Genomic DNA, 13,425 nt, shown 5'->3' on the forward strand with positions numbered 1-13,425 from the left:
CAGTCCTAGAAGGTTGGTACTGCCCACTCAGCACCAGGAGAGCTGCCTCCCTGTGTTGTTATGTGTGGTTGTTCCCCTGCTGCCCTGCCCTGAGGTGGCTGCATCTCGGTACATGACCTGTCCCTGTATAGATTGTTCAGAAAGCCCTATAGGCAGCAGACAGTGAGGTAGAGCTGAGCTCTAGGTGGGGGGCAGTGAAGCAGGGGCAGCTGGAGGCCTTGCCTCCTCCCCACAGAGCCATGCGTATCTCCCTTCCCAGCCCGGGAGTTTAGCTGCATCTGGCTCCCATTGGCTGCCTCCCTCCTCCATACGCAGCGGAAAAAAAAGCTGCTTCCCGCCCGGTCTCTCCCTCCCTCTCGGACTCTGCCGCATTCGTGCCTGTGAAGGGAGAGACCCACGGCTGCAGGATGGCCACCCCCACCGAGGCACCCAGGCATGGTGAGCTCCCCCGAAACCCACACCAGGGGCCCTGTAGCCCCTGATGCACAGATTCGACCTGTGCCCACAGCACCCGATTCCCCAGTGCCAGAGTTTCCCTGTGCCCACAGTGCCCGATTCCCCTGAGCCAGACCCTCCCTGAGCCCACAGCACCCGATTCCCCTGTGCCAGACCCTCCCTGTGCCCACAGCACCCAGTATCCCTGTGCCAGACCTTCCCTGTGCCCACAGCCCCCGGTATCCCTGTGCCAGACCTTCCCTGTGCCCACAGCCCCCGGTATCCCTGTGCCAGACCTTCCCTGTGCCCACAGCCCCTGGTATCCCTGTGCCAGACCCTCCCTGTGCCCACAGCCCCCGGTATCCCTGTGCCAGACCCTCCCTGTGCCCACAGCCCCCAGTATCCCTGTGCCAGACCTTCCCTGTGCCCACAGCCCCCGGTATCCCTGTGCCAGACCTTCCCTGTGCCCACAGCCCCCGGTATCCCTGTGCCAGACCTTCCCTGTGCCCACAGCCCCCGGTATCCTTGTGCCAGACCTTCCCTGTGCCCACAGCCCCCGGTATCCCTGTGCCAGACCTTCCCTGTGCCCACAGCCCCCAGTATCCCTGTGCCAGACCTTCCCTGTGCCCACAGCCCCCGGTATCCCTGTGCCAGACCTTCCCTGTGCCCACAGCCCCCGGTATCCCTGTGCCAGACCCTCCCTGTGCCCACAGCCCCCGGTATCCCTGTGCCAGACCTTCCCTTTGCCCACAGCCCCCAGTATCCCTGTGCCAGACCCTCCCTGTGCCCACAGCCCCCAGTATCCCTGTGCCAGACCCTCCCTGTGCCCACAGCCCCCGGTATCCCTGTGCCAGACCCTCCCTGTGCCCACAGCCCCCAGTATCCCTGTGCCAGACCTTCCCTGTGCCCACAGCCCCCGGTATCCCTGTGCCAGACCCTCCCTGTGCCCACAGCCCCCGGTATCCCTGTGCCAGACCTTCCCTGTGCCCACAGCCCCCAGTATCCCTGTGCCAGACCCTCCCTGTGCCCACAGCCCCCGGTATCCCTGTGCCAGACCCTCCCTGTGCCCACAGCCCCTGGTATCCCTGTGCCAGACCCTCCCTGTGCCCACAACATCCGGTCCCCCGGTGCCAGACTCTCCCTGTGCCCATAGTGCCCGATTCTCCTGTGCCAGACCCCGTGCCCACAGCACCTGATTCCACTGTGGCAGACCCTCCTTGTGCCCACAACACTTAGTACCCCTGTGCCAGAGCCTCCCTGTGCCCACAGCACCCAGTTCCCCTGTACCCATGGTGCCTGATTCCCCTATCCCCTCAGTGCCCAGGTCCCTGATGTCCCTGCTGCAAGAACAGGCACCCAGGCGTTACCAGTAGGGAGGCTGGTGCTGAGGCCAATACAGTACCAGGGCTCCCAGAGTTCATGAAACCTGACATCCCAGCCCCCTGCTGCCCCCGAGCCAGCAGTGCCCGGCCCTGGCATCCCAGCCCCCTGCTGCCCCTGAGCCAGCAGTGCCCGGCCCTGGCATCCCAGCCCCCTGCTGTCCCCGAGCCAGCAGTGCCCGGCCCTGGCATCCCAGCCCCTGCTGCCCCCGAGCCAGCAGTGCCCGGCCCTGGCATCCCAGCCCCCTGCTGCCCCCGAGCCAGCAGTACCCGGCCCTGGCATCTCAGCCCCCTGCTGCCCCCGAGCCAGCAGTACCCGGCCCTGGCATCCCAGCCCCCTGCTGCCCCCGAGCCAGCAGTGCCCGGCCCTGGCATCTCAGCCCCCTGCTGCCCCCGAGCCAGCAGTGCCCGGCCCTGGCATCCCAGCCCCCTGCTGCCCCCGAGCCAGCAGTGCCCGGCCCTGGCATCCCAGCCCCCTGCTGCCCCCGAGCCAGCAGTGCCCGGCCCTGGCATCCCAGCCCCCTGCTGCCCCTAAGCCAGCAGTGCCCGGCCCTGGCATCCCAGCCCTTTCCCCACCATGCCAGACTCACCCCCAATGTCCAGGAAGCCAGGCTGGTGCCTAAGGATCCCCCATCCTGTCCACGCAGCACCCCGGGCATGCGGCGCTGCTCAAGGGGCTGAGGGCGAGCGGGAAGGTGTACGCCGGGGAGGGAGGGATCGGGGCTGTCTGGCTTCTGGGTTCTTACAGCTTCAGCCATTGCTGGGCACGGGCTGCCCATGACGGGAAGCCCGAGCGGCTCGGGACCAGGCTGGGGAACCCATGGGAGCTGGGGCGGGGCGGGGCGATGTCTCTCGCTAGGCTTCGGCTGCCAGTCTCGGCTCCCCCTTCACCGGAGGCTGCGGGAACAGGGACAGGAACAGTGAGCCGTGCAGGTGTGCGCGTGTGGAAGAGTGTGCGTGCGTGCGCGTGCATGTGCAGGAATGTGCCTGAGTGTGCAGGAGTGTATGTGTTCATGTGCAGGTGCGTATGTGTGAGTGCATGTGCAGCAATGTGCACGTGTGCAGGAGTGTGCATATGAGTGTGTGCGGGAATGTTCGTGTGCAGGTGTGTGCATGTGCAAGTGTGTGTGCGCGTGCAGGTGTGTGCACGTGTGCACAAGTATAAGTGTGTGCAGATGTATGCAGTGCTGTGTGTATAGAACCTGAGGTGTACACTGAGTAAGTGTACGTGGGACGAACTGTGTGGGTAGTGTCTGTAATCTGTAGTCTCTGCGAGGTTGTGTGTGTGGTGTGAGGTTCAGGCAGGAAGTGCACTCTCTCTGTCCCTTTCCCGGTAGTTCCCAAAGAGTTACTGCAGGCTGTGTGCGTGTGCAGGGGTGTGAGAGCGCACGCTCGGGGAGTGACTGAGTGTGAGGTACACCCAATGATACAGCGCGTTACTGGGTCACGCACGGCAGCCTTTGTGTGCGTGAGAGTGTTGTCTGAGGGTGCAATTATGTGGATTGTCGGGCTCTGTGTCCTCCCCCAGTGTGTGTGTGTGTGTGTGTGTGCGCGCGCGCACGCGCGCTGTAGGATGTTTGACTCGGTGTCAGATTGTGAAGGCCTGACAATTTGTGTGCCTGTACATTTTTGTGCGGCGGTGGCAATGTGTGCTGGGTGAGGGGGTGTGTGGTTGTGAGGAGTGTCGGTGTAAATGCTACTGTGTGAGAGTTTCGTAACTCAGGAGAATGGCGTTTCGGCATGTTCTGGTGGTGCAGTGTGCCTCTCCCCAGCAGGCTGTTGCGTTGGGGCTGTGTTGTGTGTGCAGTGGGCTGTTGTGCAAGAGGGGTATGCATGCTGAAGGGTTGTGTAGCAGCGTTGTGTAGTGGGGGGCAGTGGAGTGTGCAAAGGCGGCGGGGGGCAGTGGAGTGGTGCAGGGTGTGTGCTGCGAGTGCGCACTGAGCGTCTGCACCGGGCGGCGGGGTGTGCTGGGCGGGGAGGGGGAGCGCTGCTCTCTGGCAGCTGAGCTCGTGCTGGCTGCGCCGTGGCTCTGCGGCTGGCTGCGCTGCCCAGATTCCCTCCCCACCCGCAGGGATTCGGGGAGTATCTGCGGCCGACTGAATGCCTGAGTGTGTGTGTGTGTGTGTCTGTCCCCGTCCGCTCTGTGCAGCATGTGTGTGGCCGCTCTGTGCAGTGTGCACACACTCTGTGAAGTATGTGTGTGCACCCGCTCTGTGCAGTGTGTGTTCCGCGCTATGCAGCATGTGTGCCCACTCTATGCAATGTGTGTTCCACTCTGCAGTGTGTGAGTTCAACTCTGCAGGATGTGTATGTATTCTCTGTGTAGTGTGTGTGCATCCTCTGCACTATGTGTGATCTGTGCAGTATGCTCTGCACAGGGTGCTTGTGTACACACACTGTGCTGTCTGTGTTACACACAAATGCAGTTGTGCATAGTGAATTCTGGAAGCTGTTGTGCAGCTCAAATTAGCAGTATAATTCCATCACAGCTGTAGCCACTGTGGATTACACACACAGTTCACAGACTCCTTCAACAGCATCAGCCCTGTGCTCTCACACACTAGACACCCTCCCCCTCTCTGTGACCCCTTCTCACAGCCACCCCTCAGTTTGTGTACTAATAAGCCAGAGCAGCACTGTAGGGGTCTGTGGGCATCTGCACTTGTCACTAGGCTTCAGGAGTAACATCCTTTTGGGATGAACAGAAGAGCCCATGCCTCTCCCAGCAATGGGTGCAGGCTCTGGCAGACTCAGGCAACATTGCTGGGTGGGTCCCATTGAGGGCATTTCCAGCTGTCCCAGAGGCTTTGGCAGTGTCTGGGCTGAGGGACCATAGCTGCTGGACAAGGGCATGGCTGGTTTGCTTGAAGAGCCCGAAGCAGGAAGAGGAATCCCAGGGATGGTTGGAGCCAAACAGACTCCAAGGGTCAGATCTGGGCCCTGACTCTGCCAGGGGGTGCTGAGCTATGGGCAGTGGGTGGGATCCTGCAGGTGGCACTGGCCTATGGGCAAGGCAGTGCATCCAGCTCAAGGTGCCAGAGCCCCCTCCCCTTCACCCAGGTGCTGATCCTGCTGCCTAAGTTGGGGGCAGCAATTCGGCGGAAGCAAACAGGAAACCCCACAGAGGCACAACAGGGAAACATGGAGTCGCCCTGACAGTAAGTGCTGATGCTAATGGTCCAGCATGGTGCTAGAGAGAACCACGATGCAGAGAGTGGGACGGGGGCTCAGCAGGGGGTGCTGGGCTGCAGGGGCACAATAGGGGACACTGTGCTGTGGTAGGTGGGTGTAGACTTGGCTACGGTCAGTGGATGGGGCATAGGAGGAGGGTGCTGGGCTGAGGGCAGTGGGTAGGGACCAGGAGGGGTCACTGGGCTGTAGGGATGCTGTCCCCTCACAGTCAGTGCTGACTTCATGGGTCGTGTAGTGTGGTGGGGGTGGGGTGAGCACAGGAACCCAAGTTGGAAATTGGAGAGAGGAGGGTGAGGAAAGTCCCTGTCCCCACCCCGGTTGCTAAGAGACAGGTATGCTAGGGTGGGCGCATCAGTAGGACAGATCCATGGCTTCTGGGGCTTCCCCTCCCCTCCCAGCCCCAGGAAGCCTCTGGGCCTCCTCAGCCCACTCAGGTCCCGGCCGCAGTTGCCCTGCAGGCATCATGGGGGTGGGGGGGATTCCGCATCTTATCTATGCCCAGCCCTCGCTCCATCTGTGGGCGATTCCCTGGCCAGGAGCCAGTACCTGGAAACCCCCTCACACCGCCAGCCCCTGCCACCAGGGCTGGGAGACCAGGAGCTGTGCGTCGGGAGCGAGGGGCACCAGGCTCGGGGGATGCAGGTCAGGAGCGAGGGGCACCAGGCTCAGGGCTCGGAGGCCGGGGGCTGTGCGTCGGGAGCGAGGGGCACCAGGCTCAGGGCTGGGAGACCCGGGGCTGCGGGTCGGGAGCGAGGGGCACCAGGCTCAGGGCTGGAAGGCCAGGGGCTGCGGGTCGGGAGGGAGCGAGGGGCACCAGGCTCAGGGCCGGGAGGCCGGGGGCTGCGGGTCAGGAGCGAGGGGCACCAGGCTCAGGGCCGGGAGGGCGAGGGCAAGGGCTGCGGGTCGGGAGCGAGGGGCACCAGGCTCAGGGCCGGGAGGTCGGGGGTCGGGAGCGAGGGGCACCAGACTGAGGGCCGGGAGGGCGAGGGCTGCGCGTCAGGAGGGAGGGGCACCAGGCTCAGGGCTGGGAGGCCGGGGGCTGCGGGTCGGGAGTGAGGGGTACCAGGCTCAGGGCTGGGAGGCCGGGGGCTGCGGGTCGGGAGTGAGTGAGGGGCACCAGGCTCAGGGCTGGGAGGCCGGGGGCTGCGGGTCGGGAGCGAGGGACACCAGACTGAGGGCCGGGAGGGCGAGGGCTGCGCGTCGGGAGGGAGGGGCACCAGGCTCAGGGCTCGGAGGCCGGGGGCTGCGGGTCGGGAGTGAGGGGTACCAGGCTCAGGGCTGGGAGGCCGGGGGCTGCGGGTCGGGAGGGAGGGGCACCAGGCTCAGGGCTGGGAGGCCGGGGGCTGCGGGTCGGGAGGGAAGGGCACTGGCACAGCCGCCAGGGCCGGTCCCCGCATGCGACGGCCACGTGCCAGGTCCACGATTCCCCCTCTCTCCAGAGCCAGCTGAGGATAGGGAGGCTCCTGATGTGCTTATTTCCATGGCAACCCTCCACCGCCACTGGAGTTTGCTTTATTCATCCCTGCAGCGCCAACCCAACAGACAGCGCAGCAGGAGCAGGGTGGGAGGGGTGGACTGTGGGGAGGGGACAGGGGGGATCCCTGGGAGCAGGGTGGAAGGAATGGGCTTTGGGGAGAGAGGGATCCCTGAGAAGGGGGTAGGAGGGATGGGCTGTGGCGTGGGGGAGAGGACAGGGCGGAGTGATCCCTGAGAGTGGGATGGAGGGGGGCATGGGTTGTGGGGAGGGGGTGGGAGGGATAGGCTGTGGGAGGGGTATCCCAGGGAGCAGAGGGGAAGGGACGGCTGGGAGCAGGGTGGGAGGGATGAGCTGTAGGAGAAGGGGCAGGGAATCCCTGGGAGGAGATGGGCTGTAGGGAGAGGACAGGGGATTCCTGGGAGCACAATGCAGAAAGAAGTGGGATGCAGGGTGCTCAATGGAGGGCATTGTGTAAGGGGGAGAAAGGCGACTCTCTGGGTGCTGTGCAGGGCAGGGGGGGAGCAGAGTAAGGGTTACTGGGATGCTGTGCCAGGGGGAGGAGGAGGAAGCAGAGTGAAGCTCTCGGGGGCACTGTGTCAGGGGTGGGGCAGAGTGAGCGTCACTGGGGAGTTGAGTAAGGGGGAACTGGACAAGGGCTTGCTGGAGATGTTACGCTGTTCACTAGACTTTCGATGGCTTTGCAAATTGCAGGACCCTTTGCCCAAGGCCACCAAGGCTAGTGTGGACTAGGCTGTGAACCCTGGCTTGTGTTACTGGTTTGCCAGGAGCTCGCCTCTACCCTGTAGCAATGATCATGCTGCAGTGAATAACATGGGGGTCATGGGCCTCCCTCTCCCAAAATCTTGCACTTCATTATGTATGGCTGTTTTCCAGCTACCCCACCCCAGAGGTGGATGCATTCCAGGGCTCAATGAGTCCTTTGTGGGGCAGCTCACTGGTACATCTCTCTCTCTTCTCTCCCCAGCTGGCCATGGACACCAGGATCCTTTCTCCTATGGTGAGTGGTGCCACCTGTGTGGCTATCCCATGGGCTGATGTCTCTGTGCTGCTGGAAGGGGCTGGAGTTGGCCACATTTATGGCTTCCCAGTTGAGCACCTCCCAGCAGCAGAGGTGGATTTACAATGAAACATATGGTGCCCTGGCACTGCTCCTCCCCCCAAACAACATGGACCCACAGAGCTGGGCAGTCCAGCATCAGGTCTGGCACCTCCTTCCACGCAGCAGGCAGCCACTCTGCATGGGGCCACTCCTTCGAGGAGGGAGGCTCACCTGCAGGCTGCAGCCTCAGGAGAGCTGGCAGGAGGTGATGAGCAGCCCGACCAGGGGCTGGAAGGCTTCAGAGGAGCATGGGGCAGCCACCCTGCCCGCCAGAGAAAAGCGGCGCTTTGAAGCGGGAAAGCCCCGTTTCTCTCCAGCCTGGCTGTGCGGCTCCCTAGTGCTCCTTTGAAGCCTTCCAGCCCGCGGTCGTGCTGCTGGCCACTCCTGGTGAGTGGAAAAGGGGGAAGAGCGGCTGGGGGACGGAGCGCCCAGGGCAATCAGGTGGCCAGTGGAACTGTGCCCCCTCACCTTTAGATAGAGCTCATCTGGGTCTGTGCCCGCATCTCTGGGCCAGCCAGCACAGGGCCAGTGGGGCTCCTGAAGCTGCGCTCCATAGCCATGGAGAGTATGGGGGTTTTAATAAAGCACATCACAATAGTTAGCTAATGGTACAAACAATATTTGGAAAGATCATTCAGTGGTCCACCGAGACCCTCTGCAATTTTCAAGTGGTCTGTGAAAAAAGTTAGACTCCAAAACCAATCAAAGCCCCTCACTTCTCCCCCATTTACTTTTTATTACTTACAATCTAGGAGGAGGATGAAGAAAATAGAATGAAAACTGGGAGGGGCAGGAAGAGAATGTTCTTTTTTTTGGCTGGGTCCACAGGGCCCCCACCCCCAAAAAGGAAGCTGAGCACAGAGACCCACTAATTCTAAATCTGCCACTGTCAGGCAGCCTTCCCCGACAGGCCCCTGCCCGCCCCCGGGTGGGATGTCTGTTAGGACATGGGCAGCTGGGGAGGGGAGCTGGGAAGGGGCTGTGGGGTGAAAGGGAGGCTGAACGGGTGGGCGGCTGGGTTCTGGGTGGGCATGCTGTCTGTCTCTGATCCCCCCTTTCCTCCCAGACTACGACACCCTGCGCCTGGTTGGGCTCGTCTTAGCCATTGTCATGTTCGTGGTGGGCATCCTGACAGCACTGAGTGAGTGACTCTCTGTTGAACCCTCAAACCTCCTGAACCCCACAGCCAGCCCCCAAAACCTCCTCACCCTCTGGCTGGACCTGCAGCTCCTCAAACCTCCTGAACCCCACAGCCAGTGCCCAAAACCTCCTCACCCTCTGGCTGGACCCGCAGCTCCTCAAACCTCCTGAACCCCACAGGCAGTGCCCAAAACCTTCTCATTCTCTGGCTAGATCCATAACTCCCTAAAACTCCCAGTCCCCAGACAGTCCCCTAAAGTTCCTGTAGCTCCAACCAGTCCCCCAAAACTCCTCACCCCCCTTGGCCATACTCATAGCTCCCCAAACCTCCCAAGTAGACCCTGAAAACTCCTCACCTACAGCCAACCCCAGAGATCCTGAAGCCTCCCCAAACCTCCTGAATTCCCCAACCTGCTCCCCTAAGCCTCTTCACCCCCCAGATGACTTCATAGCCCCCCAAACTGTCATCCCCTGGCTCTATAGTCCCCAAACCTCCCGACCCCCCAGTTCCCCAAGCCCCCGGCAGGCTCTTAGAACCCCCTGAATTATGCCAGCCAGCTCCACAAACCTTTGAACCCCTATTTCCCCATCAATCAACTAAACATCAGAACTCCCAGGCAGCCCCTTGAGCCCCCACAGGTACCCACCAACCTCTCTGAACACTGAACCCCCTGGCAGGACCCCTGACCCTCCCAAACCCTGAACACCCTTCCAACTTTCCCCCATTCTCTCCAAGGCCCCAGGCTGTCCCTTATCCCCCCCCCCCCCCCCACACACACACCCAGCTCCCATCTTCAATCCTGCTAATCAGCCCTGAAAACAATCCCAACACTTCGCCCCTCGGGCTGGCCCCCCATCTCCCAGCCAGCCTCCTACCCTGAGCCCCCCAGCCAGCCCTCTGCCTCCACTCCCCTAGCTGGTCACCCCATCCCTCAAGCCCCCTTACTGGCTCCTAAAATCCCTGGCCAGACCCAAACCTCAGACCCCACTGGCCAGCTCCCTGCCCCCTAAGTCCCCCAGCCAGAACTCCCAGCTCTCCAACCCCTGGAGGATCCCTCCCCTAGCCACTGACCCCTACCTCTCTCACACAATTGCTCCCTCCACCTCTGGCCTCCTGCCCCCATCAGCTGTCTCCAGGTCCCCCCTCACTCTGTCTCTCTTCCCTGCAGGTAAGAAGTTCAAATGTAAAAAGTCTGACTCCAGGTAGGTGGTCCTTCCAGCAACTGCAACCAGGGGCAGCTCCCCCTGCTCTAGCTGCCCCCTTTGCCCATGGCCATTTGGGCCCTTCTCCCACTCTAACTGCCCCCATTGTACCCCGGTCTCCAGGGGCAGCCCCCACTCTAACTGCCTGTCATGGAGTATGATGGAATCAGCAGGTCCTGCACCCCCACCTGCAGTCAGATGTGACTCAGCGCCAGCAGGCAGAACAGAAGGTTTATTGGTTCACAGGGACACAGTGTAGCTCAGACGTCATTACAGGAACCAGGATCTGTCAGTACAACCCACCTTGGGGATAGGGGGGCCCCAGTCTACTCCCAAAGCCAGCTAGACTCCCCGCTCCAGGAGCCAGTGGAAAAACTAAAGGCACACACCCAGCAACTGGTCCTAGCCCTCCAGCCCGCCCCCTCTCCTTTGTTCAGATTCCCTGGGCATGTGATTGTTCCCCCACCCAGGCTCAGGTTACAAGAGAGGCTGATCTATTGTATATGTGCTAAGATGGGGCAGCCTGGGGTGGCCTTCCCTCAGTGACAGCCCCACCCAACATTCCCATCCCCTGCTGGACATCAGGGCAGTGCCCAGGGAAACTGAGTCACACACACAGAGTTACAACAGAACAGCACCTGACAGTAGGGATGACAGAGAAAACACAATCCCCACTACACACTGCCCCCACTGTACCCCAACCTCCAGGGAAAGGCCCCCACCATCTCACAGGGGCAACTCCCCCACGCTGCTTCCAAACTGCGTGGGGCAGTCCTTCACTTCCCTCCATTCTAACTGCCCTAACAGCCCTCCTCAAACCCTTGACTTACCACTCTCCCCTTTGTGTCCCCCCTCAGCCTATCGGAGGCCAGACAGCCAGGAAAGACTCCAAGTAAGTGACCTAGAAGCGGGGGAGGTGGCCCTGTGGGGGTCAGAGGTGTTCCCCTCCCCCCGCTGGCTAGTATCGGGGTGGGAGGAGGGAGTAGTTGTCCCTCTTATGAGGGAGGTCACAGGATGGGTGGGGGCAGCTGAGGTGCTCTCATCCAGCAGCTTGTTTATCTCCACTGGAGATGGATGTTGCCAAGAACATGGGGGGGTACCATGGTAACGCTATGGCAACATGCTCCTACAGCTGCTGAAGTATCTTCCCAGCTGGGGATGGAGGTGGGGAGGGGTCCCCTCAGGCCCTGATCTCTCCCATTCTTCTCTCTCGCCCCCATCTTTCTTGCAGCTCCAGCAGGCAGTGCGTAGGCCTGGTGCCTGGGATGTAGCGCCCCTCTGGATGGGGGTGCAGACCCCGCTGCCCCCCCCCCCTCGCCCAGGACGGCTCCGAGACCTTGGCTCCAGTGCCCGGTGACATCCGAGGGGGCAGAGAAGGGGGAGCCCTGTTATCTGAGCCCCCTGTCTTTTAGAAACTCTGCCTCTGATTGGCTAGAGAGCCCATTGCATGCTGGGAGCAGGCACCATATGCAGGAAAAGGGTCCCTCACCTGCCTCCCCCACCAGGTCCCCTTCACTTCCTGTTCCCCTTCAGAGCATGTGATCCTCCATGTCGTAACTGCTTTGCTTATGGCACCCCTGTCCCTGCTGCATCATGGGAGTGCCCTGTGGCTGGGGGGGAGGAGAACAACCACGTGCCACCAAACCACACCCGAGGCCCTGACAGGGCCCGTGCAGGGCCAGCAGCTGGATGAGGACAGGGTGCTGCTATTGTGATGTGCTTTCAGCTGCCCCAGGGGGCGCCACTCTGTAGCTGCCCCCCTCACTGCCCCCACGCACGTGGCAGAGAAGATCCAGTGCTCAATAAAAATGGAGTTGTTTCTTATTGGGCTCCGACTGTTATTCACCCCCCTTCCTACCCACAGTGCTAATGCCCCTCGCTCCTGACTTGCGGGACCCTGCTAGCCCAGCTCTTGCTCCCCCCACCCCAGGTGTGCTGATGGCCCTCATTCCTGACCCTCACCTGGTGTACTTCAGGCCCAACACTGAGGGTACATCTAGACCACAGCGTTTTTCCGGTATCCCACATTTGCTCTTCTGTGTTTTTTTGTTTTGTTTTTTGTTTTGGTGGAAGAGCAAACACGCTCTTTCAGGGAGCCCTGTGCACCTCATTCCATGAGGGATAAGGGGTCCGCCAAAAGAGGAGGCTTTTCCACCATTTGGCCCACTCTAGACAGGGCCAAATGGTAGAAAAGCCTCAAAGTCTAGACCTAGCCTAAGGTGAGAGGGAATCCCCAGTAGGCACTTGCAGTACGGGATTTTTGACACCAAATAGGACTGATCCCTTTCCTTTGTGCAGGGTGTTCTTACCATGGGGCAGCTTGTCTTCCACATGATGCCGCTCCCAGTGCTAGGTGCTACATTTTCATCCTCCACATCTCAACTGATATGTCCAGGATGATGGAAAGAAAAAACAGTGTAGCCACCTCTAGGGCAAAGCAGATTGGGAGCAGCTGCACATAACACTGCCCAGTGCTGAAGTGCAGCCACCCATGAATCCCATTTGTGGAGGCTAGCCCCCTTCAACTCCTCTGCCCATTCCAGCCCCACTCCCTTGCCCAGTGGAGCCTAAGGAACCCCGATCCCTCCTTCACAACGGGAGGAGCCCCAGCCCACTGCTCAAGGCCCTGCCAGCTTAAGAAGGGAGAGGCGGAATGAGGGCTAGAAGAGGAGCAGTATGGAAGGGGCTTTGAGGAAGAGTGGGACATGGGAGGCCCTAAAGCCTCGGTGCCCTTTCGGGGAAGTGCTCCAAAGGTAGCAGGCTGGCAGCCTGCCTCCAGAGTGAGGTGCACCACATCCTGTTTGGGGAGGTTTAGCCTCCACTGGCCTATTATACCAACCACTCATGCAGCCACCTCTGTCGAGAGAGAGATTGGGAAGAGATGCACATGACACCACTTGGGGATGGCTTGCCTGGAGCTGAGAAACAGCCACTTGGGGGCTGTGTCTAGACTGGCAAGTTTTTCCGCAAAATCATATGATTTTGCGGAAAGACTTGCCAGCTGTCTACACTAGCTGCTTGAATTTCCGGAAAAGCACTGATGATCTCCTGTAAAATCATCAATGCTTTTCTGGAAATACCATGCTGCTCCCATTCGGGCAAAAGTCTTTTTCCGAAAGACTTTTGCACGAAAGGGCCAGTGTAGACAGCATAGTATTGTTTTCCGCAAAAAAGCCCCGATTGCCATTTTTGCAATCGAGGCTTTTTTGCAGAAAACCACACCTAGATTGGCCACGGATGCTTTTTCGCAAAAAGTGCTTTTGTGGAAAAGCATCCTGCCAATCTAGACGCGCTTTTCCGAAAAGGCTTTTAACGGAAAACTTTTCTGTTAAAAAGCATTTTCGGAAATTCATGCCAGTGTAGATGTAGCCCTGGGGTGTGGCAGTTGGTCACACAACACCACACCGATGGCTCCCCTGTTGTTGAGATGCAGACACCTCTAGGGTGGGGTAGCCGGGGAACATAATACCGCAGTTCCC

General features: G+C 60.6%; 1 protein-coding gene across 2 annotated transcripts; it reads left to right on the forward strand.

Annotated features, from left to right (window-relative positions):
* The first annotated feature begins 149 nt into the window (after positions 1-149).
* Positions 150-11,770, forward strand: LOC102448724 (FXYD domain-containing ion transport regulator 7-like). Of its 2 annotated transcripts, none has more exons than XM_006123501.5 (6): positions 150-438; positions 7,469-7,501; positions 8,670-8,744; positions 9,913-9,946; positions 10,804-10,838; positions 11,178-11,770. In XM_006123501.5, exons 1-6 carry the CDS (start codon positions 408-410, stop codon positions 11,195-11,197), a joined length of 228 nt encoding a protein of 75 aa, XP_006123563.1. In that variant the 5' UTR covers positions 150-407; the 3' UTR covers positions 11,198-11,770. The 2 variants fall into 2 exon arrangements, with proteins under 2 accessions (XP_006123563.1, XP_075763610.1); XM_075907495.2 differs by lacking the exon at positions 150-438 and adding an exon at positions 445-2,747.
* Positions 11,771-13,425: the final 1,655 nt, after the last annotated feature.

Source organism: Pelodiscus sinensis, chromosome 22 (genome assembly GCF_052426305.1).
Source record: "Pelodiscus sinensis isolate ZL-2025 chromosome 22, ASM5242630v1, whole genome shotgun sequence".
Taxonomy (NCBI): domain Eukaryota; kingdom Metazoa; phylum Chordata; order Testudines; family Trionychidae; genus Pelodiscus; species Pelodiscus sinensis.